The following is a 21356-nucleotide window of genomic DNA, read 5'->3' as shown; positions in this document are numbered from 1 at the left end:
TTCCTTATTAAGGCTTTAAAAAATAATTTCCCTAAGAATGACCTTCAGAATCACCCATAAAGAGTGGATCTGTCCGCATGTGAATTGATTCTATCATCTCCCCTGGCAGGGTCACCTTATCATTGGAAATGTGGAGTGCTCTCATAAATATTTTGGAAGACTTCCAATGCTTTTCAAAATTTGCTATCTTAAAGATTGATACTTTGTCCTTTATTCCAATTTCTCGCGACTGCAGGGACTTTGCCTACTCACTCATCTTGAACCTTCAATCCTTCGTTAAGTCTCTCCACTGGGAACCTTTCTCTTGACTTCAGGTTTCCTGCTGGCACTGCCCTCTCTTGCCTTCCCTTCACAGCCAAGCCTCTGGAAAGGTCAGTCTATGCTGGAGCCTCAGAATCCTTAGGGCTCCTTCGGTCACTTCTTCACTCTGCATCTGGCCTTGGCAGCATCACTCCACTGAACCTTCCCTTGGCCACTTTTTGCCTCCACATGACTGGGTCTCTCAGGGCATCTGATATTCTTCACCCCTGTCCTTGAAGTCCAAACTGGTTTTCCAGGACTCCTGAGAGTGACCCTTAAGCCGCTATTCCCTAGGCTCCCTCCTTGCTCCCTGTCCCCCATGCCCCACATTCTCCCAAAGAACCCAATGGACTTCCACCTGAATATCGGTGATTCCCAAGTCAGATCTCTGGCTGTGATCCTCTTATCCAATGGACTTCTGAACACTTCACTTGGAAGCCCCCCCCACCCCCCCGCCGACAGTTAAACTCAATATGCCCCACACTCCCACACATCATCTTTTTCCTGAGAATGTGCCTGTCTCCTTGCATTTTCTATTGGTGATTTCCTCACTCCCAGTGTTTTCTAGCCATCTTAGAGATCCCCCTCACACCCCACATTCAACGAGTTGCCAACTCCTTCTGAGTCTACCTTTGAACACTTTAGGTCTAACATTTCCAGCCTGGATGTTGATTACAGTCTCTTAGCTGCTGTCCCAGTTTGTAAGTTACACTTCTAGTGGTTTGGAATGCCCCACACTTGTTATTTGCTTGTCTTACTCCTTTTTAAGACTGCTTTAATGCATCTCATCTTTCAGGAAGCTTTCCCTGAGTCCCTTTCCTGGGCTGGCAGGGCACCCTGGTACTTTTCTCTATCACAGCACTGATACCCGTCCTATCATACCCATTATCATAGACCCGCAGAGGCATTTTACCAACCTCTCTCCAGCGAGCTGTGGGCCCCTCAAGGGTAGGGATGCCATTTCTCATCCGCCCCCCAGTGCCTACTGCTTCAGCTGTCCTTAGTGTTTATGAATATAACAACATTAACACAAATGACAAAGGGAGTGTGTGTGTGTGTGTGTGTGAGGTGTTTACAGTGCTTGTTATATCAAAATCTATTCATAGTTTATGTTCCTTCTGGGGCAGAGAAAAAAGGAAGGATCAGAAGCACAGTGCAGAAAACTCACCAGGCGCTTTTCTTGGTTAATGCAGTGATTAAGCCTCTAAAGTCTAATAGTGTTTACAGTTAGTATTTGTCTATTTCAAGACTCTTTTAATATATATATATATAATCCAATCAAGTTCAGGCAAAATTAGAATTTTACAAACCAAAAAACTTGCAACGGAGACTAATGGCAGAATACGGTGTTTCAGGAAAAGAGCCAATTTACTGACCTTAGCTGAAGTTGACACTGCTGGAGAGCTAATGTTCTTTATCATTTTAGGTCACCTGCTTTATTATTTTAGGAACTTAATTTTCTGTAAATTTCTATCTCATAGACAGAGATACAAATGGCTCACACACAGAATTCTCAAAGGGGGTTCTCTGATCTCAGCTTTGGAGTTCTGAGCCAGGTAGGGGTTGCTGGATGGAAGGTTTGAATGTCTTCCTCTTGTTCCCATCCTTTGCACCCTGCAGATATCTAAGAGATAAATGACTAAAGAATCACTTTACTAGGCAGGCCTCAGATCTCAAGACTTGCCAACATCCAGCCCCACTACCACCTGAGGCATGCAAAAGATCTCTGCAGAGTCACTTTTCAAAGCCCCTATCTTGGGTACGTCTCTGCAAGTGGGTTGTGACATCAATGTACTCATCTGGGCAAAGTTTTGATTTGCTCACAGCACCTGACAAAGAGTGGGTGCTCAATAAATGTGTATTGAATGGTTACTCTGACTTGTATATAAAAAACCAAGCTTAAACAGTTCTTTCTCACGATGAGCCTATATATTATCCAATTATTTATCTTGATGTAAAGTGAAAGACTTTAGATTTGGCTGACATTCATTCAGTAGCAGCTCCTAGATCATGTACATGCATCATCTCCTGTCACCTGGATTTCATGTGTCTGGGAACTGTCAATTAATTTGAATTCCTACTTCTTAGTTTATTGAATCCTCAGTGTTACATTGTAAACTGGTGTCTGTAAATTTCATTTGGAAGCACGGGTTTGCAACAGAAGTGCCCGGCACATGCTGAGCATTCTTAACTAACTGCTCCTGAGGGCTTAGTGGTCCATGACCAAAATGAGATGATTCAGTTCATTTCAGATTTAATCAAAAGAGAAACTTACCATGCTTAATTGAATATGCCAGCCTCCTGGTGTTACCGATTCCCACTTTTTTTTTTTTTAAGAGAAAGCTTCATGGGGGTGGGAAATTATATCATTAACTTATAATAATAGTATTCAAGTTTGACTAATGAAGGCAACTTAACATTTTCAGCTCTAGGGATGTCAGAAATAGACAAAAAGCAGCATCCACAATTTGCCTTCTGCTGCAACTTAACACGTTCTACATATGCAATGTGACAAAATCTGCCTTTACTTGCCAGGTCCAATCTTTCTGCTTTTACTGCTGAACGGTTTAGATCATGAAAATAAGATGCAATGAAGTTTGAAAAATTGGATGTATTCTAATTAGACTTCCTTGGTCCTGGTTTTCAGGAAGACCGTGGATTTACCCACACAGCTGGTTTGGTCTTTCTGACAGATCTGATATAGGTTACTAGCTGGGTAGTTTGTTATACACACTTACTAGGCTGCTGTCTTCCTAAGATCCAGCCCCAGGGAGATACTTGTAAGAATACATCTCTAAAAAAGTAATGTGGTTAATAACTGGTGAGTCAATACATTTTTTCGGTGGGGAGAGGTAAGGCAGAGCCTTACAGAGAGCATCTGGTCAAGTGCCTCGAGATATCCTCTGGTTATGGAAGGTTGGACTGAATGAGTTAAACCATAAACCTGGAATGAATGAAACATAACATGGTATTGGAAATGGTGTCTGTGCACAACGGGGGCTCCCCACTTTGGTAATTGGAAGGCAGAAAGTTAACTTGCAGTGTACTTCCCAGACATTCTCAGGGATGTCGACAGTCTTGTGGTAAGAAGGGTATATGCTGCGGTGGAAATTGGATATTCTGTGTGGGAGGAAGAGCCTTGTCATGTAATTTACAGAGGGAAGTCTTCCATCATAACTATACCCTGGCTTTAATTCACCTTGGGTAAAAAAACAATTCAGGTTTCTAAAACAAGTAAAGTAGAAGGTAGTTATAATACAAATGCTGATCTGCTTTGTACAGAAGTCAGTTATGAATCCATGTTCAAAGGACTTAGTTAAATTTGTTGGAGGATCTCTCATTCACTGTTGGTGGGAGCACAACCGGGTGCAGTTGCTTTGGAGGGCAATTGGGCAGTACCTTTCAAGATTTGAAATGTGCATATGCTTTGATCTGGTATTTCTATTTCTAGGGACTTATTTTATATGTATACATTCCCTACTCAGTAGAGTTTGCTCTGTGGGCAAAGAAGATGCTCATGTCGTGTTCTAATAACTGGATAAATCCACAAAAAATGGAAATATCATAAATGTCCATCAACAGGGGACTGATGGAACGAACCTACCATGGAAGAGCCAAGCAGTGGAATACTATGCAGCTACTAAAAGGAATGAGGGCAGCGCTGATATGGAAAGGTCTCCACTATATGCTAATAAAGAAAAGCCAGGTTAGAGAGCAGGGTATAGACGAAAAGAGCCTACGTTAGAAAACCAGTAAGAGTGGTTCACTCTAAGGAATGAGTGGAATCTGGGGTAAAAGGAAGACTCCCTTTTATTGCCTTTCCTTAAGTAGTGTTTACTTTTTACCTCTGTGTGCGTGTAATGTTTTTTATCATAAAAAGGAATAATTAAAATTACTTTGCAGTTACACTTTCTACTGTGCTAAAAGTTCGTATCTGCAACTAAAAGGGAAGATAGTTGCTGTTCTTTTAAAGGTCTATTTCACAGGAACTATGTAATGTCCTATTTGCTATACATGTAGCCACATTAATCAACAGTTTATCTCTGAACTGGATCACATAGTACCCAAGCCTTCTATTTCAGCAGCTGAGTCCCAAGAGCCTACCTACCCACAGTTCTCGTGGCGGCTTAACCAAAATGGAGGATCAAGTTTTTCAAAAGATTTAATCTTAAAAGTAAACTCTAAACCAACGTCTGCCATCACATTTAGTAAAAGGCACCAGGGCAGAATCTTGGACATGGGACTGGAAGGGGCATCAAGGTGTCCATTATCTGAACACTCTTGTGAGATGTAGGTTTCCTTGGCTTCTCCCGAGGAGGGGGACTCACTGCCTTTTGAGGCAGGCTATTGCATCTTTGGCCATGTCTGTAGGAAAGGTCTTCCCAGGCTGGGCTGAACTCTCTCTCTCTCTGAATTGAGGAGGGCTCCTTCCTTAACCTTCCTCACCCCCCAGCTGGACGTAAGGGGGTCCCCCAGAGCTCTCCTCTCCTGGAAAGATAGACCCTACTTTGTCACTGCAAGCTGTCCGTGGGGCCAATCCCAAGTTAGAACTTCTAGCACATTGGTAGGCTGTTCCCATTCTATCCTACATCCTTGTTCAATTCAGCAGAGCCTCTGGGGCCTCTAGCACCGTCCAGAATGCCCTCATCTCTGTGTGGCTTTGAAAATGCCTGACCTGACTCAGTCCCCCACCTCTGCCATCAGTATATCTGTCTCTACGTCCTTAACCTCTGCTCTGAATATTCTCTTTGCCTTTCTGTTTTAGCTGGAACTCGGCTGCTTCCTGAAGGTCCCTTTTCTCTCCTGAAGGTCCCTTGAAAGGGGCAGCTACTTGTCTCTCCAAATGCCCCACACTCCAGCGCCCCCCCCACTACTTCTAGACCATTTCTCCTCCCTCCTTTGAGGCACAGGTCACCACTACCACCTCCACTGCAAATGGCTTCCTCATCCCCTTTCCCTCATTCCTGCAGAGACCAGAATGCAATTCATATTGATTTACACCATGGCTCCTGTCACCAGCCTTGGTGACTTTATCGGAAAGCCCTGCAACACTTGGCTCCTCACCACCCAACCTGCTCACCTCCAGCTCCTCTTCCCTCCAACTCACCTTATCCGCCCAATCCTGTGGCTCGACCCTAAGCTCCATCATTAGCAATAACCGCCTCACTTTCAAACTCCTGATTTGAAGCATCTCACTTTGTGTTCACCACTCCTATCTTTGTACTACAACAATCTCTGATTTCATTGGTCAATTCATCGAGGCTATCACCTTTTCATTGCCTTCCTGTGGCACAATTCCTTGACTTCTGGGATGCCATTCTCCTGGTTCTCTGCCCACCCCAGTCTTCTTTGCTGGGTCTCCACCTTCTTCCCAGACTCTAAACTTTGGAGTCCCCTGGGGTCAAACCTGACCTTCTCTTCCCTATTGATTAGTTAGGTATTCTTACCAGTTCTGTGGCCTTAAAGAACACCTATAGTAGGATTCCCATATCTGTATTCATAGCCTTGACCTTTCTCCCAAGATCCAGACTCCATCTCCATTGCTTCCCCCACATCTCCATTTAGGATGTCTCATCGGCATTACAAACTTTACATGAGTTTCCAACATCGCTCCTATAGCTTGCTCTGTTCTCCATCCTCCCCATCAACACACAATTATACAAAAGTGATATTTCTCTTTTGTGGAGGGATTGCATGTTGCCTATCTGATATCGATTCCCTTTTCATTTCCTAATGATATAATATCTAAATTATTTGGGACAGCAAATCACCTGGTTTAATAAATTACATCTCCAAGCTTCCTTGAAACCAGGTATAGCCATATAACTGAGTTTTGGGCAGTTTTACTGGGAGGGTGTAAAGGGAAGCCTCCTGGGACGCCTGGGTGGCTCAGTCGATTAAGTGTCTGCCTTTGGCTCAGGTCATGATCCCAGGGTCCTGGGATCGAGTCCCATATAGGGCTCCCTGCTCAGCGGGGAGCCTGCTTCTCCCTCTTCCTCTGCCTGCAGCTTCCTCTGCTTGTGCTCTCTCTGTCAAATAAATCAAATCTTAAAAAAAAAAAAAAAAAGGCAAGCCTCCTTAAAAAGGTAAAACAGCCAGGGAAAATCATGTTGGCTCTTCCTCCATTCCTGGAATATAGGCATGATGGCTGGAGCTCTAGCAGCAGCCATCTTGGACCATGAGGTGCCCTTGAGGTTAAAAGTCATATATTAGGATTGCGAAGCAGGAGATGGAAGGAGCCTGGGGCTTGGATTACTGTAGAGCTTCCATATCTGCCATGTACAGCCTACCTCTGGACCTCTTTTACTTGAGAGGGAAATTAATGTCCATCTGACTTAAGCGACTATTAATTTGGATTTTCTACTATATATAGCTGAACTTATCCTGCTTGATATCTGAGTGTATATAACAGAGTCTTATCCATTTAGGCAAGGATTAAAATATAACGTGAAGGCCACAGATAACACCAAAGACCTGTGGTAAGACTACATTTTCAGAGGATACATCTTGGGCAGTGGAAAACACTGTTAAATGATATTCCAAAATTCAATTTCTCCTTGAAAAAGAACTGAACTGTTTCACTGCAATTAAGAACATCAAATGACTGGTTAGACTATGTGACCTTCAGGTGCTTTTGTTTCTTTGAGATAATGGGGGTTTTCAAAACTCAGCCACATGCCTAATTTAGGACCCCATGATTCAGGTAAGATATTAGTTTCTCAGCTTGGTAAAGGGGCTCTTGGTTGCCATGAAGCTGTATCCTTAATTTCACTAAGGAAAAGGTCATTGTAATCTTTTGCCCTTGACATTGCAACAACTTTTTATATCTTTTTTTTTCTTAGGCAAGCAAACAAAGACTTTTTAAATGATGGAGAAATTATTTTTCCTGGAAATGGCTATTCTTAAGTGGCAATGACTATAGGACAGTACATTGCAGGTAGGTTTCCCCATACATTACTTCTTTGCAAAATATTAGTCAGGATTTCTGTCTACCTATCCATCTACATACCTCTACAAATGTTTATTTCCAAAGAGTAAAAATTAATAGTTCTATATAATGTGATTGGTGGAAAGGTCACTTCTCTTTTTAATTCATCTGTTCTATCATGTAAGTTTGTTTTCTTTTGAACTAGCTTTCTACGTTTTCATTTAGAGTAATTTTAGTACGGAAGTCAAGTTCAATTTATTGAGAATTTTCCCGAATGAGATTGGTATGTAATTTGGGTATCTGCAGATAAGAAAGAAACTATGGGTTATTAGCTTTAAGTAAAAGTTGGAGACCGCCCTTCCAAGAATATGTAGTCTTACTGCATGAGGAGATAAGAGGATGGCCAATCATGTAGAGGGATCTGAGGTCATCAAAAGACCACTTCTAGAGTAATTTGTTCATATCCCTGGAAACATCTTTTTATAGAAGGAAATACAACCCTTGGGAGGAGTAAGGCTTACTAATCTAGCAAGTCTAGCCAAATGTGTCATACAGAGTGGGTGCTCCATTATTATTCAGTGAACACATTAGTATCAGGTGGCCAGTAAGACTGTTGTCATCTTGGGATGCAGGAATGAGGCAATGGAGATATCACCTGAGAAATCTGCCCTCATTTCCCAAGGCTGAACATGATGCCTTCTGCTGGGATCCCCCTCACCTTAGTTCTGTCCATCACACCACTCATCTCTTGGCCTCTGTCCTCCACTAGAGTGTGAATTCTTTGGGAGAAGGGTTGTCTTTAATTAGCCCTGCATCCAGTCTAGTGTCTGGTACATACTAAGTGTTGTTGAGTCAATGCATTAAGGAATGAATGCGGGAGTGAATAAGATTCTGATTAGTGGGGCGCCTGGGTGGCTCAGTCGGTTAAGCGGCTGCCTTCGGCTCAGGTCATGATCCTGGAGTGCCGGGATTGAGTCCCGCATCGGGCTCCTTGCTCGGCAGGGAGTCTGCTTCTCCCTCTGACCCTCCCCTCTCTCATGCTCTCTGTCTCATTCTCGCTCTCAAATAAATAAATAAAATCTTAAAAAAAAAAAAAAGATTCTGATTAGCTTGGGGTGGGGAGGAGGTTGAGTGTGGCCCAGGGAGCTGTTCCTTCCAGTTTAGGTCTTAAGTCACTGAAGATGGGGGAGGGGGAAGGGCTCTGAGGTCAAGGACACATTTTTAAAAATGTCATGATTTTGTCCAGGGTCTGAGAGTGAGTATATTGTTTTACTAAAATAACTTTTTTATGGTGGAGTGTTCAAGTAAGGGCATGTTTTATTCAGTAACTCCTTGTTGCTCACTTTATGATGTCCTCATTCTAAGTCTGTGGTTTAAATCTTTCCCACGATTGGTTTCCATCAAGCATTTCTTCCTGCTCCCTATACTGACACCATCTTGAACTGTCTAGCTCCTCATACCCACCTGGTACAGCAAACCACGGTGGTGCCAAGAGGGCAGAGCTTGGGCATGCCACAGTCCCGAGTCCAGGTCCCAAGTCACCACTTCCTACCCCTGAGTCCCAGAGCCAAATACTTTGCTTTTCTGAGTCTTAGTTTTCTCATCTAATAAAATATGTCTTTGAGCTTTGGCTTTCTCATCTTCAATAAAATCTACCTTGTGTGGTCATTGTAAGGATTAAATGACATAGAATATATAAAGCCCACAGCACTGTACCCGGCAGGTGGGAAACACCCAGTAAAGGCTGGTGTACTCCCATTCTTTGATCCCTTTCTCAGCCTGGTAGGTCAGAACTTACCACTCCTCCTTTCCCAGTATGCCCAATATTGACTGGTCCTTGGGGTCCAATTCACTTTCTCCACTAATCTTCCCCCCGATTGAAAGCAATCCTTCCTCTTCCTGTGTAGCCTGCCATCTTCTTCCAAATACCTATGGTACTTACCACTTTCTTCCTGGTGGCTCAGTGCTTATTTCTCTCCCTGTTTATAAATTCTGTGGGGGCAAATTGCTCACCTTTTAATCTTGTATTTCCCCAAAGCACCTGGCAAAATAATTTGCATATAGCAGGTGCTTAAAATCAGGAGCTGAAGATGTGCAGGATAATTCTCTATATTTAGGAAATCATCACTCAATTCCTCTTAAGAGATGGGGTGGCATAGAGAATCCATCTTTCCATTTGCTCCACTTGAGGGGAAAAAAAAAACAAGCCCTCATTTAAACCTCATTTAAAGTAGCTGACCTCATGTCCCATCCAGAGAATTTCCTGGAAAGGGCTACAGAGGATGACTAGTTGTATGGGCAATTATAATAAAGCCCTGCTCCAGAGCTAGTCACATCTTGAAAACTATGAAAAGAGATGCTTAACACGGAGCGGGCTATTTCCTGAAGGCCAGCTAGCCCACGCTTACTGCCCCGAACATCTTCGTCTGTAGGACACTTCCTTCAGTTGTACGACATGGAAGAGGCACCAGTCACGGTTCTTATTTCTGATGGGAGGGGAAAGGCCCTCGAGGGTTTGAAGAAGTCACACGTGGCTGTGGCGTGGTCTGAAGTTACTGAGCTGGCTTTGAGCCTTTTAGACAGAATCCCAGAGTTAGGGCTAAGCCGGGCCTGGCCTTTCGTGGAGGCGGCTGCCAGAGGGGGTGATCTGATGTGGCTCGAGGAAGACCTCCTCTTCCAAAGTATCCCTTCTGTGAGTACCTTTGAGGGATGGCTACGTGTGGAGAATGTTTATTTTTAATCTTTCAGAGGTTCCTATTCCAGGAGGAGGAGAGGACCCTTCCTCAGCATTTCCAAAACAGTCCCGCAAGAGGCTCCATGGAAGAAAGAGTTCTCTGATCTAAGAAGTCTGGGAAATACTGCGAACTGCATCCCTCTTTCTGACTTCCTCTGCGTTGCCGCATATAGCAGAATATATCACATGGGAAAAAAAACTAAACTCAGAAGCTCTTCCACTTAGTAAACTATGAAATCAGACTTGCTTGCTTGCTTTTTTTTCTTTTTTTTTCTGGGTTGTTGCAAAATTCCTAGTGACATCATATGAATATAACCAGTACATCATAGAACACGATTTAAAAATGCTGCCTTTGCTACGATTCGCTCTTACTGTATGAGGGATGAATGTTCAGCTAGGAACACAAAGGGATGGGAAAGGGAAGTACAAGAAATCCCTTCTTCCATATGCAAGAAGGGATGGGAAAGGGAAGTACAAGAAATGTGAATGGAGGCCCGGGAAGGGGGGGGCGCTAAACAATTTCCCAGCCTTGCTAAGGGCTAGCCATGATCTTCCTTCCAGACATGATTTTGCCTTTGTTTTCCTGCCTAGAAAGCCCAGTTGTTATCAAGTGGACTCATCAGATTGCAAGTAGCCTTTGTGCATCTTCACGTGATCTTGAACTGTGAACTTGATCTGGTTTAGGGGGTCTGAGAAAGGGAGCGCTCGGGTGGCAACCTTTGCTCAAATGGATGTGGAAAGAGGCAGGAAAAGAGCAGAGTAAGGGAGGAAATGGGGTGCTTAAGGCAACAGGGAGGCAGAAGCTGCCCTGACAATGGGAAGGTAAGGGTGGAAGACAGAGGACAGGAAGAGTAAAGAGAGAAAGTAGAGGGTTGTGATGGGTCTGGTGGAAGCCAACAGACCCACCTGCCACCTGAGCCACGAAATGGAAGCTGGGGGCTAGTGAGATGCCTGGGAGGAGCTGTCAAACTATAGAGTCAGCGAGTCCCAAAGCTTTGGCTTCTCAAGCCAACCACCAGTGAAACTCCAAGTGGTCTGAAGACACGGATTAAAATTAGAGTTCGGACAAGAGCCTTCCTTTATATTCTGGATTGGTCTTTCTATCCTCTTGGTGGTAGGACACGCATTCCCATGGCAGCTTTCTGTCCCCCGGGGCTCTCAATTCCCCAGGTTTTTGGGAGGGTCCTGGGCCATAAGAGGACCCAGTCTGAGATCCCCTTCATGGCCTGATGCTTTAGAAACCATCACAGTGGTTAACTGAGAGCACAGCAAGAGCAACAAAGGAGGGCCTGGGGGTTGTGCTGAAGCCAGAGTTGTGAGGGGAGGAGAAGGGCTTTATCTTACCAAGGGCTGTCAGATGTTCACTTCTCGGATGCAAAGCAACTAGGAGATCTTTGGCAAGCTAAGGCAACTTAGAAATACTAGATGCTGAAAACAGGATATGCAACACATTTGGGAGTTTCTCTCATGTTAAAAGATAAAATTAGCTGATTCTCCTTCTAGGCTACCTTTGGATTACTTGTCAGAATCAGTGTAAGAAAACCCCAAATGTTTTCTTTGGCGTCACAAATATTGTTTCTTATTCACAAGGTGGAGGTACGTGTGGGGTGAAATAGGGGCTGGGGCCATAGGATAACTCCCTTCACAAGAAAGTAGAATTTTCAAATCGTTCTTCCATGGTGAACTTATTTCAAGAGAAGTGATTTTCACTGGATCAAGACGGTGCTCTGGGATAGTGCCTAGAGTTCATTAGTAAATTCATTTTAAAGTAAATCTCTGCCAGGTTTCATTTACCACTCAGGGGGAAATGGCTAAAATGATATGCTCAATCTCACAGAGTGTGAACCCCAGTGAATTCAGTTCCACGATGAGCCCACAGCCCTCTGCATCAGAAACAGGTCCCCAGCTGGTTTGGGGTGGAGGAGTTACTTTAGATCACTCATTCCTTTGCATAGATCGGAAGGCATAACAGGGCATATTAAAAGAAGAGTGTTGACTGGGTATGTTTCTGTGTGGTGTTGTGAGCACATGTAGGAAATAATGCTGACCCAGTGGGTGTGTGTTTGTGCTTACGTTGCTGACACCATTTCTCTGAGTGTGTTACGCAATTGAGATGGTTTGGAGTCTCTGAATGGAATAACATGATTACCCATGGTATTGCACGTCTCCAATCCCAAATAAACACGATGGCAAAAACTAGACGAAAATATGGAAAGAGTAATAAATCACATAATGTCACTGAAGTCATGCAAAGAGGAAAAGAAGATGAAAAAAAAAAAATGGGCAAGCACCAGACACCATAAATGGAAAAAAAAAAGCCAATGCATACAATTCTAAAATCATTCTTACCTTCTTCAGTCATTGTGTCATAATATTTTAGTTTTCCATATGATCCAAGTTCTACAACATCACAGTAAAAGACACAAAGATAAGGAACGAGCTGTAATGCAACAACTTTGTTTTTACACATTCTTAATTAATCAAATTCAGAGTTATACTGTCAAATTCCGCAATCGTAACTATATAGAGATGTGCAAACATGGGCCCATGTGGCAGACAGCTTTCACGGCCCATTTTCAGAAATCACTTGAAATATATTATTCTACTGGGGGTAGGATGTGCCCTGCATGACAGAAGAGGACACAGTTATTTTAACATCTGACGAAACAGAGTACTTGGCAAGAGAACTTCATACCGGGTCTAGGCTTGGCCCTGTCATTTGTATAGAGGTGATGCTGTAAGAGAAAGGGTTGATCAAGGACAATGTCCGGGGCCCCGTGGGGCTTGCAGCCTGGCATTCCTGGCCAGGGAGCCTCGGGCCCAGAGCTTCCTTTCATGGTTCCTCTGCAACAGAACCACTTCCTAGAGATTAAGGAGGCCACTTGGGAAAACCCAAAATGCAAAACCAACTTCTAAACTCTCCTTTGACTTTTAGTTCATATTTTCGACAGAAAACAGTGAATACCAGGAGTTCAGCCTGCTGAGAAGAGCTGCAAAAGGTGCAGAGTGCTCTGGGAGGAAAAGGGAAGACACCTGGCTCAGGCAGGTGACAGAGGAATCACGTCTCCCAGACTGAGGCACAGTCACCTGCTGCTCCTTAGACGGCAGGGGGCGGGAGGCTACAAGCAGCCCCTCCAAGTGCAGGGATCGGCAAGGGCTCCGTGGTCATGGACCCCACCGCAGGAAGCGCAGCTGGGCTGAGTCAGCTGGGGTTGGAAAGAGAGGAGGCTGGGATGCACCGTGTCTGTTTTCTTACATCAGTTCTAAAATAGAAACTTTTATTCTTGGTCATCTGAAAATTCCAGATTGTTTTAAGCAACATGACGAGTGGGTTAAAAATATTTTTCCTAGTCATAACAACACTCTCCCAATAAACCTCAAGAAATTAATGAGAGTCGAGAGATATTCCTGTGATTGTGCCGAACGCCTCCCTGGCTCATTAACTTGGGAAGCCAGTGAAAATCCACATACGAATCAACTAATAATTGATAGGTTTTGTGAACAAGATGAAGGATATAGCTTAAAAGACAATAATAAATATTCTTCCCTTTTATATTTGTATTATACATTATAAATATGTTATATATATAATGTGTATATGTACACACACATACACACGTTATATATATTCTTTTTCCATCCTGCCTAAAATTTTACTAAAGCTATTTTAACACACCGATGCAAAATTATGCCTTGAGGAGAAAAATCACCTCATCCTTATCTTTCTGCAAAAACCTGCCTACTCCGGTTTTGTTAGATACATGACAAAAGGCGTAACTACTTCAGTAAGAAATTGAATTTTGTGTAAATAACAAGAAAGCCTTTTTAATGACTCCTGGGGATTGCCTTCAGTGGAATACAATTTTTTTCTGGGTATTTTAAGAACAGTAGTCTTTTATACATATGACATTGCACAAGCTTGGAATTCTTAAATGATCTAAATACCTTCATAAATATTAAACACATGTTCATGGTGGCTTTACACATAATATATGCGTGTGTGTGTGTGTGTGCATGTAAAATCTTATAGTAAGTTCATGAATTATATCAGCCAACTCATTTTTTTGTAGCCTCTACTCTTCCCCTGAGGTGAAGTGGTAGCGTAAGCAGCTGTTATTCTCAACTATTTGCTCAGGAAACAGAACGTGGGTGGCTCTGGGTTTTGCAAAGTGGGGTGTAAACCATATTCTATACAGGAAAGATACACCATTGCAATTCTTATGGATCTGTCTTTTTAGATGAAACCTCTCCATAGACACACACCTGTTTTCATGGACCAATTACAAACTGTCAAACATCTGCTTGTGGCAGGTGTGATTATTTTTTTACCCCATCTCTTGTGGGATCAGGTATAAATAAATACAAACATATTCTTCAATTGTTCTATTTTTACACAGTCGAAATTGGAACCGTTCATGTCTGACAAGGCTCACACACGGTTGCTGCTGCAGCAACGTCCAGATTGTTTCTTAGCTGCTTCCTTGGATGAATGGGACAGAGGATAAGAACTGAATGGAACAGATCAAAAATGAGGCTAAGATGGTGCAAGAGAGGGAATATGAGTAGTGAAAAGCCAAGTAACGACAGGTGACATAGCAACTCAAAGCACAGGGAGGAAGGAGGACAAGGGAAGAGCATCTTGCCCAGGTGAAGGAATCCTGTTCATTGCATACTAAAGCAAAGACAGAAAAGAAAGGGAAGGAGACCAGCCTGCTAGAATCGTCTTTAATGCACACTGCGACAAGATAGTGAGATGCTGGGCTCAGACTTCCCATGCTCTCAGGTGGTCAGGGCAGCATCCTGGGGTCAGTGGGGTGCATCTCCAAGAGCTGGAGGCTCTCATTCCTGAACCAGGGCCTCAGGGGATGCAGGAAGAGGGGTGGGACAGGTGACAAGGATGAACACGACATGCACATGTCAGCCAGAGCACGTAACACAACTGGCTGGTGTCCCACAGACCACGGATGCCTCATGGAGAGTGGTCTCAGCCACTGTGGCCTGAGAGGGCCTGAGAGGCATGAATGAAAACTCATGGGCAAGGGGAAATGGCCTCCAGTCGGCACACTCCCCACAGAGACTAACCAAGGTACCATTACACCATTGGATTAGGATTCCAACTGGGCCTCAGCCAAGCTGAGTTTCCTTGGGATAGGAGAAGTGAGGGAGTTCAAGAGAGGGCTGTTTCATCCCAACTAGCAACACCCATTATATCAACTGAGCAAGAGACAGCTAGGATCAGAAGAGGGATGAATCACCAGTGAATATCATCCTGGGTACCACCTGGTGTCTCTTCACTGTAACATTTCTCTAAGAAGCCCACACAGCCTAAGAAAAAATTCCAGAACCCAGTGGTTGGTGTTGGAGTTGAGCCTGCAGGGCGATCGTGAACGCCGCCTGTCATGGTGACCACACCTGCTTTCACGCTACTTGGACAGTTGCGGCCACAGGCATCCATGCTCCCAGATCTCTAGGACTGATAGAGCCTTTTGTCAGTTCCTCCGTCTTCTTCTTTCCAGGTCTTGCAACATAATGGCCTGCTTTAAGGTGCCTCCCTATTCCTGTCCATACTTCCTCACTGACAAGTCAAGGGAAGGGTCTTACCTTCAGTCTCAAAGAATCAGTAAATAAGAGCTAGTGTTTTGGGCTCCTAATCTCCTCTCTCCAGAACGGCATGGATACAGATTTCTCCTTTCCAACACTGACTTTCTCAGCTCCACTTTTGAGGCCTCTGGCTTTCTCAACCCCCTTTTCAGCCAATCTCCCCAGACAGGAGCAGGAGAAAAGGGACTTCTCACCTTTTGGGCCTCAAAATTCTGATATATAAAACCAAAAGCCAAGAGCAGCATCTATGCTGGGTTCATAATATTGGAATGAAAAACAGAGGGAGAGAAATCAGGGAGAACAAGTATTTATTACTTAAGTGTTAGCTGATAGGAAAACAAAATGATTACTTGTTCATTTTTTAAGTCAAAGAGCTTCTTCATTTTTGGTATTAGTTTGAACTCAATGTGGAAGACCTAAAAATTAAGGCTTTCTCAATACAAAAGATAGTCTCTCAGTACAGTTGCCTTACCTGTCAAGAAGGTGTGTACAGATACTGGATTATATCAACCCATGAAGGATTATTTTCAGTAGCAAGTGGAAGTTAAGGACATGGGCTTTGAAACCAGAGTGTAGGCTTGAATCCATGGTCTACCACTTATTAGCTGTGTGACTTTGAGCAAACTGTTTGGCCTCTCTAAGCCTCGGTGTCCTCAGCTGCAAGGAGCATAACTGTACCAATCCCATAAAGCTGTGGTAAAGAATAGATGAATAATAACACCCACTAAGCCGTCAGTAAGGGGCAGCTTCACTACTGCAAGCACCACCAAGTAGCATGAAGGAGAACCCATGGGACATGGAGCAGAGCAGTGAGAGAATTTGGTATTTTACACACGTCTGTTAAAGCAAATTCAACACTACTTAAAGAGGTTTTAAATCCATATTTGTTGCTCAACAATAAAGGCTATCGTGCCCCATCGGGGCCAGCATGGAAAAGAAATGTCTTCATCAGTCCTCTCCTACTCTCAGATCTATGGGGAAGGTCACAACGTGGACTGTAACCATTGGGATAGCACGTGACACTTTATCCATCTAAAAAACACCAGTGTTCCATTCGGGACCTAGGCACCTGCCTTTCTAATTTTGCACAAAACCCTGTCTCTCCAACCAGGTTATCCACATGTTGAAGGCAGAGACCCTCTTCCTCTTAGATCTCTTCCAACAGAACCCAGAACAGTGCTTTCCTCTTATCACATGCTCTCCTCACATTTCTTCAAGTACATAAATGCACAGCTCCCAAATGACAGTGAGGTTTAGGTTGCTGTGGTTTGTTAAACTTCCCTAGAAGCTGAAGTTAGGAAGGCAGGCACCGATGCCTGAAACTTCTTGACATCATTATCAAGGTTAAGAATGCTTCTGAGTGAGATGGACAAGATGGCTGATTCAGAGTAGCGGCTCTACTAATTATGAGCTGGGTGGTCATCTCTGAGCCTCAGTCTCTTCTTCAGTTAAAATGGGGACAAGAACAAGGGCGCCTGGGTGGCTCAGTCAGCTGAGCGTCTGACTCTTGATTTTGGCTCAGGTCATCATCCCGGGGTCCTGGGATGGAGCCCCACCTCAGGCTCCATGCTCTGTGGGGAGTCTGCTTGAGGATTCTCTCTCCCTCTCCCCCTGCCCCCTCCCCCACCCTGCTCATGCTCTGTCTTCTCGCTCTAAAATAAATAAATAAATCTTAAAAAAAATAAAGTGGGGACAGGAACAATAAGTACCTCTTCTCAGGAGGGTTTTTGGAGGATCAGATGAGGCCAAGTATATAAAGCGCTTTGCACTGGGATGGTGTAGACATCCTTAGTATCTGGTACCCCCCTCCTCATTGTCTGCCAAAGGTCCAAAATGAACATCAACTCAGCTTAGCAGGAGGTTGCTAATAGGTTGAATCCTATTCAAACTCTGATTATCTCTGCAGGTGGGCACCAATGTCAATGTCTGTACTTGCCATGTGCAAGTCAACAACACCCTGCTCCCGCCCCCCAACCCAGGCTTCTTCCCTTAAACACAAGGAAAACCATCTAAAGAAAAAACTTTCCGTTTAGTGAAAGGCTGCCCTGGTTAACTTCCAGAACCATGTGTTGCAGTTTTAGCCCGAGGGTGTTTTTTTTTTTTTAATTTGTGAATTTATTTCTATTATTGAAATGTTGGGAATGGGGGAGGGGAGTATGACAGTTGAGTATCTGTAATCTCCCATCCCACTCCCCAAGATAAATGTAGCATTTACAGTTGCAGATTTATATAATTTTTAATTTTCTTGCAGCATATCCAGCCTTATCTTTTCTCTCTTGTCTTTGCCTCATGTGGAAAACTTGCGTCACAATAAGCACGAATTCTGAGTTAAAAGGTATTTTCCAATACAGCCCAGAGTAAAGCTTTTGGTCTCACGTCGCCTCAAAAAAGACTGCACGAGCCGCCACAATTAATTGCTTCCCATTAAAAGGCTTTCTTTGGTCATTATTCTTTTATATCAAATTCATACCAATGCCAGTAACTTCTTTAACTTAAAAATGATCTTGGAGAGACTGAGGTTAAACGAGGAAACAACCATAAGTCCTCACTTCCTATTCAAGTCAGAAGGAAAGGAATATTTTAACCTTCAAATTCTCACTCAAAAGAAGCTTTCAAAGTACTGACTCACTGCCAAAGCTTCTGCTTACCATTCTGTTGTGGGGGGGGGGGGGGGAGATGATGTTCACGTGTTAAGCTTCCCTAAGAGGCTCCTAATGTGTGCATGCTTGCCCAAGGACAGCTGTCCACTACATGTGGCCAGACATAGATGTCACATGCAAGGGGTTACCAGAGAGGCTTTTGCTCCATGGAGTTCTTTCACATCTGATTCTTCCCTTTCTGTGCTAATCTGTACTTCTTTTTCTTCTGCAAGATGAAAACTTCTCACTTACTTAGGCTTTTGGACGCCAGGCAAGAACTGTGCAAATGAAAACAAAGGGCTCAGCTGGTGCATCGTCTTCCATCAGCTATTGAGCTTCAAGAAGGATTTCCGAATAGACCGCTCAGAAATTTATCACCTGATTTTCATGCCCTCTGAATCTCGCCCCTTCGTGAAATACTCTTCCTTTTCAGGCTCCCCACAAACCTGGACCCATTGGTTAGTCATTGCTAATATTTCTGTTGCCCCCACTCTCCCTTTCCTTGTTTATGTCCACCTGCTGACATCATTCTGGGGCCCCAGCTCCCAGCAAAACACTGATGTTACATCACTGGCCAAATCTGGAGTCAGATCGGTCCCCAGCATCTGGCCCAGTGTCTGGGGCACAGAAGGCATTCTGACAAAGCATGAATGAAGCACTGGCACCAGGTAGGGAGGTGAGCAGAGTGGGCTGGAGACAAGGACAGAGAGAGGCGTGATTAGGGACACCTGGACAGTGCATGCCTAAATGGGCAGTGACCTCCAGCTCCACGAGGAAATGTGGGTACAGTGTTGAGAGGCCTGCTGATTATTCAAGGGAAGCCAGATATCTGGCTTTTTATGTCTGCTTTTTAAATGTTGGCAAGGGATTCCAAATTAAAAAACACCACCCGGAGGGGTGCCTGGGTGGCTCAGTCAGTCAAGTGTCTGAATCTTGATATCAGCTCAGGTCATGATCTCAGAGTCGTGAGATAGAGCTCCGCGTCAGACTCTTTGCTGGGTGGGGAGTCTGCTTGAGATTCCATCCCCCTCCCCCACTCCTGCTCTCTCTAAGAAAAAAAACAATGACAAAACAAAACACCACCTGGATCATATTTGGCTCATCGATTTGTAATCCTTGGTTTAAAATCAGGTTGCTTGGTCTAACTTTCTTATAAATATTATTTGGATGAATGAGTGAACAAATGAGACCAGCTTGATTATTGGAACTGGGAGGGATCCTTCCTAGGCAATCCTTCTCCAGAGGGTCAAGGACTCGGGCTCACTTCTTTGTCTCTCTCCAAGCTCATAGATTTCACCTGGTGTAAGTACCGCAGTCTGCTCATCTCTGGCTTAGAACCAATTGAATCTAATTGCCTCAGGCTCCTCTGGGACCACCAAGGTGGAGCCCATATCAGGCCCACGAGCTGCTAGGATCCTGTGACTAACTCCCTCCTTATGCGTGTTCTTGCCCAGCCAGCTCTGCCTTCACACAAGCCAATGGAGTGGTTTTGTTTTGTTTTGTTTCAAATCTTATTTTGGGAAGGAATGAAAGCTGACCATTAGGTGTAACTGTTCCCAATGATCTTATAAGGAACTATCTGGATTATGAAAAATCCAGTGGAAGGTTCTGAGAGGTAAGTTAGGAGCACAGAGGGAGGTGCCGTATAATTACATGGGAATTATCATCCACGAACAGTGAACAAAAATGTGTGGTCATCACTGTGGATCATCCAGATGGTTCATAATGAAATGCCCAAGTGAGTCCCCAGATACTCTGACTTCTTATAAATTTGCCACCTAATTTGCAGCCTTGCTCCTCTGTGGTGTTGCTTAGCAATATCAATGATTACTGATTTCTGTCCTGTGAGGAGCTGACTCAGGCCATATTTCACTGTAATTTACATGCTCTTGATGATCAAGCAAGAAAAACGGGACTTGGATGTGCTGTTCTGTTGCTTTCCTTTTGAGGTGGGTTGGGGGCAGGAGAGAGTACAGGACAGAGCAAGCAGGTTTCTGGGAAGGATTTTTAAAGAAAAACAGTAAGCAACCTAGGCAGGAGAATTGACCCAAAACAGTGAGGCTAAAAAAAGATTTCCTGGGCTTTAGGATATCCTTTTAATTGTGTAATTAAAAATCTCAATACCAACCTTAACATAACTTGAAGTACTGACACTCTGCCAGAATGTTTTTCTCCCCAAAGGGATAGAGAAAAGCAAGTGATGATAGAGCATAATAGCTGTATCATTTCGAGTTTGGAGCCCTACAGACCTTGACTTGACAACTGGGTCTGCTGTGTACTAGCCATGAGACCCTGGGCATACTACTTAACCTCTCCGATACTCTTGTTCCTACACTTCTATAAAATGGGAACAATAATGGTTGTCTTGTAGGGTTGTGGTGAGGACTGCAGGTCCTTAACACATAACTGACACATAGTGTTCATTAAACATATGGTAGGTGTTATTATGGCTTTAAGGCATCTATTGGTTTTCCTTCAAATGGGTAGCATTCTTCTGATCTTTACAAAATCAGAGTGAACCTGGTATCAAGAGACCACACCAGGATGCAGAACATGGAGATCTTGTAGCACAGTATAAGTTTTAGAGTCAATGGATATGGGTTCTAATCCAGACTTTAACTCTTATTAGATATGTGACTTTGTAATAAGATACTCCTTAGTTTACTCATCTGTAATGGGGCTAATTATAGTACTCCCTATTGCATTGTTGTAAGGGGCTTCACTCGATGCCTGGAACATTGGAAGTGCTTCATCAATGGGAGCCATCATTCTATGATTGCGCCAAAGCCCAGTGAGTGATGAGTATCCAGGCTAACACAGTAAGTCACGATAAGTGACCTAGCATTAGAAACTTGTTCTATCATCCTTTTGCAAGCTTATATTGGAGGAGAAACAGGTAAAAGGAGGAGAATGACAAAAATAATGACCAATTACATCATGACAAAGGAAGTCTATGAATGTCATATTCTTTTGTATAATCTGACATCAAGTATATGGAGACTGTTGGCATTATTTAAAGAAAGTACAACTTGGGGAAAGAGAAAATATAGTCATCTTTTAAGTTTTGATTTTCAAAAGGAAAGCTCAAAAGGGACTTCAACTGCTTAGGAAAGTGGGTATTGTCCAATGGTTAAGAGAGTGAGTTCTGAGGTCC

General features: G+C 43.7%; 1 protein-coding gene across 2 annotated transcripts in view; it reads right to left on the bottom strand.

Annotated features, from left to right (window-relative positions):
• Nucleotides 1-21356, bottom strand: part of SLC24A2 (solute carrier family 24 member 2) — a 244652-nt gene that overhangs the window by 51943 nt on the left and 171353 nt on the right. The window contains exon 4 of one of the 2 annotated variants that reach the window (XM_034987922.1): nucleotides 12312-12362. The exons of the other annotated variant lie outside the window; for it this stretch is intronic. Within the exon in view, the coding sequence (XP_034843813.1) occupies nucleotides 12312-12362 (51 nt within the window). The remainder of the gene's footprint in view (nucleotides 1-12311; nucleotides 12363-21356) is intronic. 2 annotated transcript variants of the gene reach the window in all.

This window comes from Mirounga leonina, unplaced genomic scaffold, assembly GCF_011800145.1.
Source record: "Mirounga leonina isolate KUSES-001 unplaced genomic scaffold, KU_Mleo_1.0 Mir_447, whole genome shotgun sequence".
Taxonomy (NCBI): domain Eukaryota; kingdom Metazoa; phylum Chordata; class Mammalia; order Carnivora; family Phocidae; genus Mirounga; species Mirounga leonina.
This window is presented reverse-complemented; position numbering and strand designations above follow the sequence as displayed.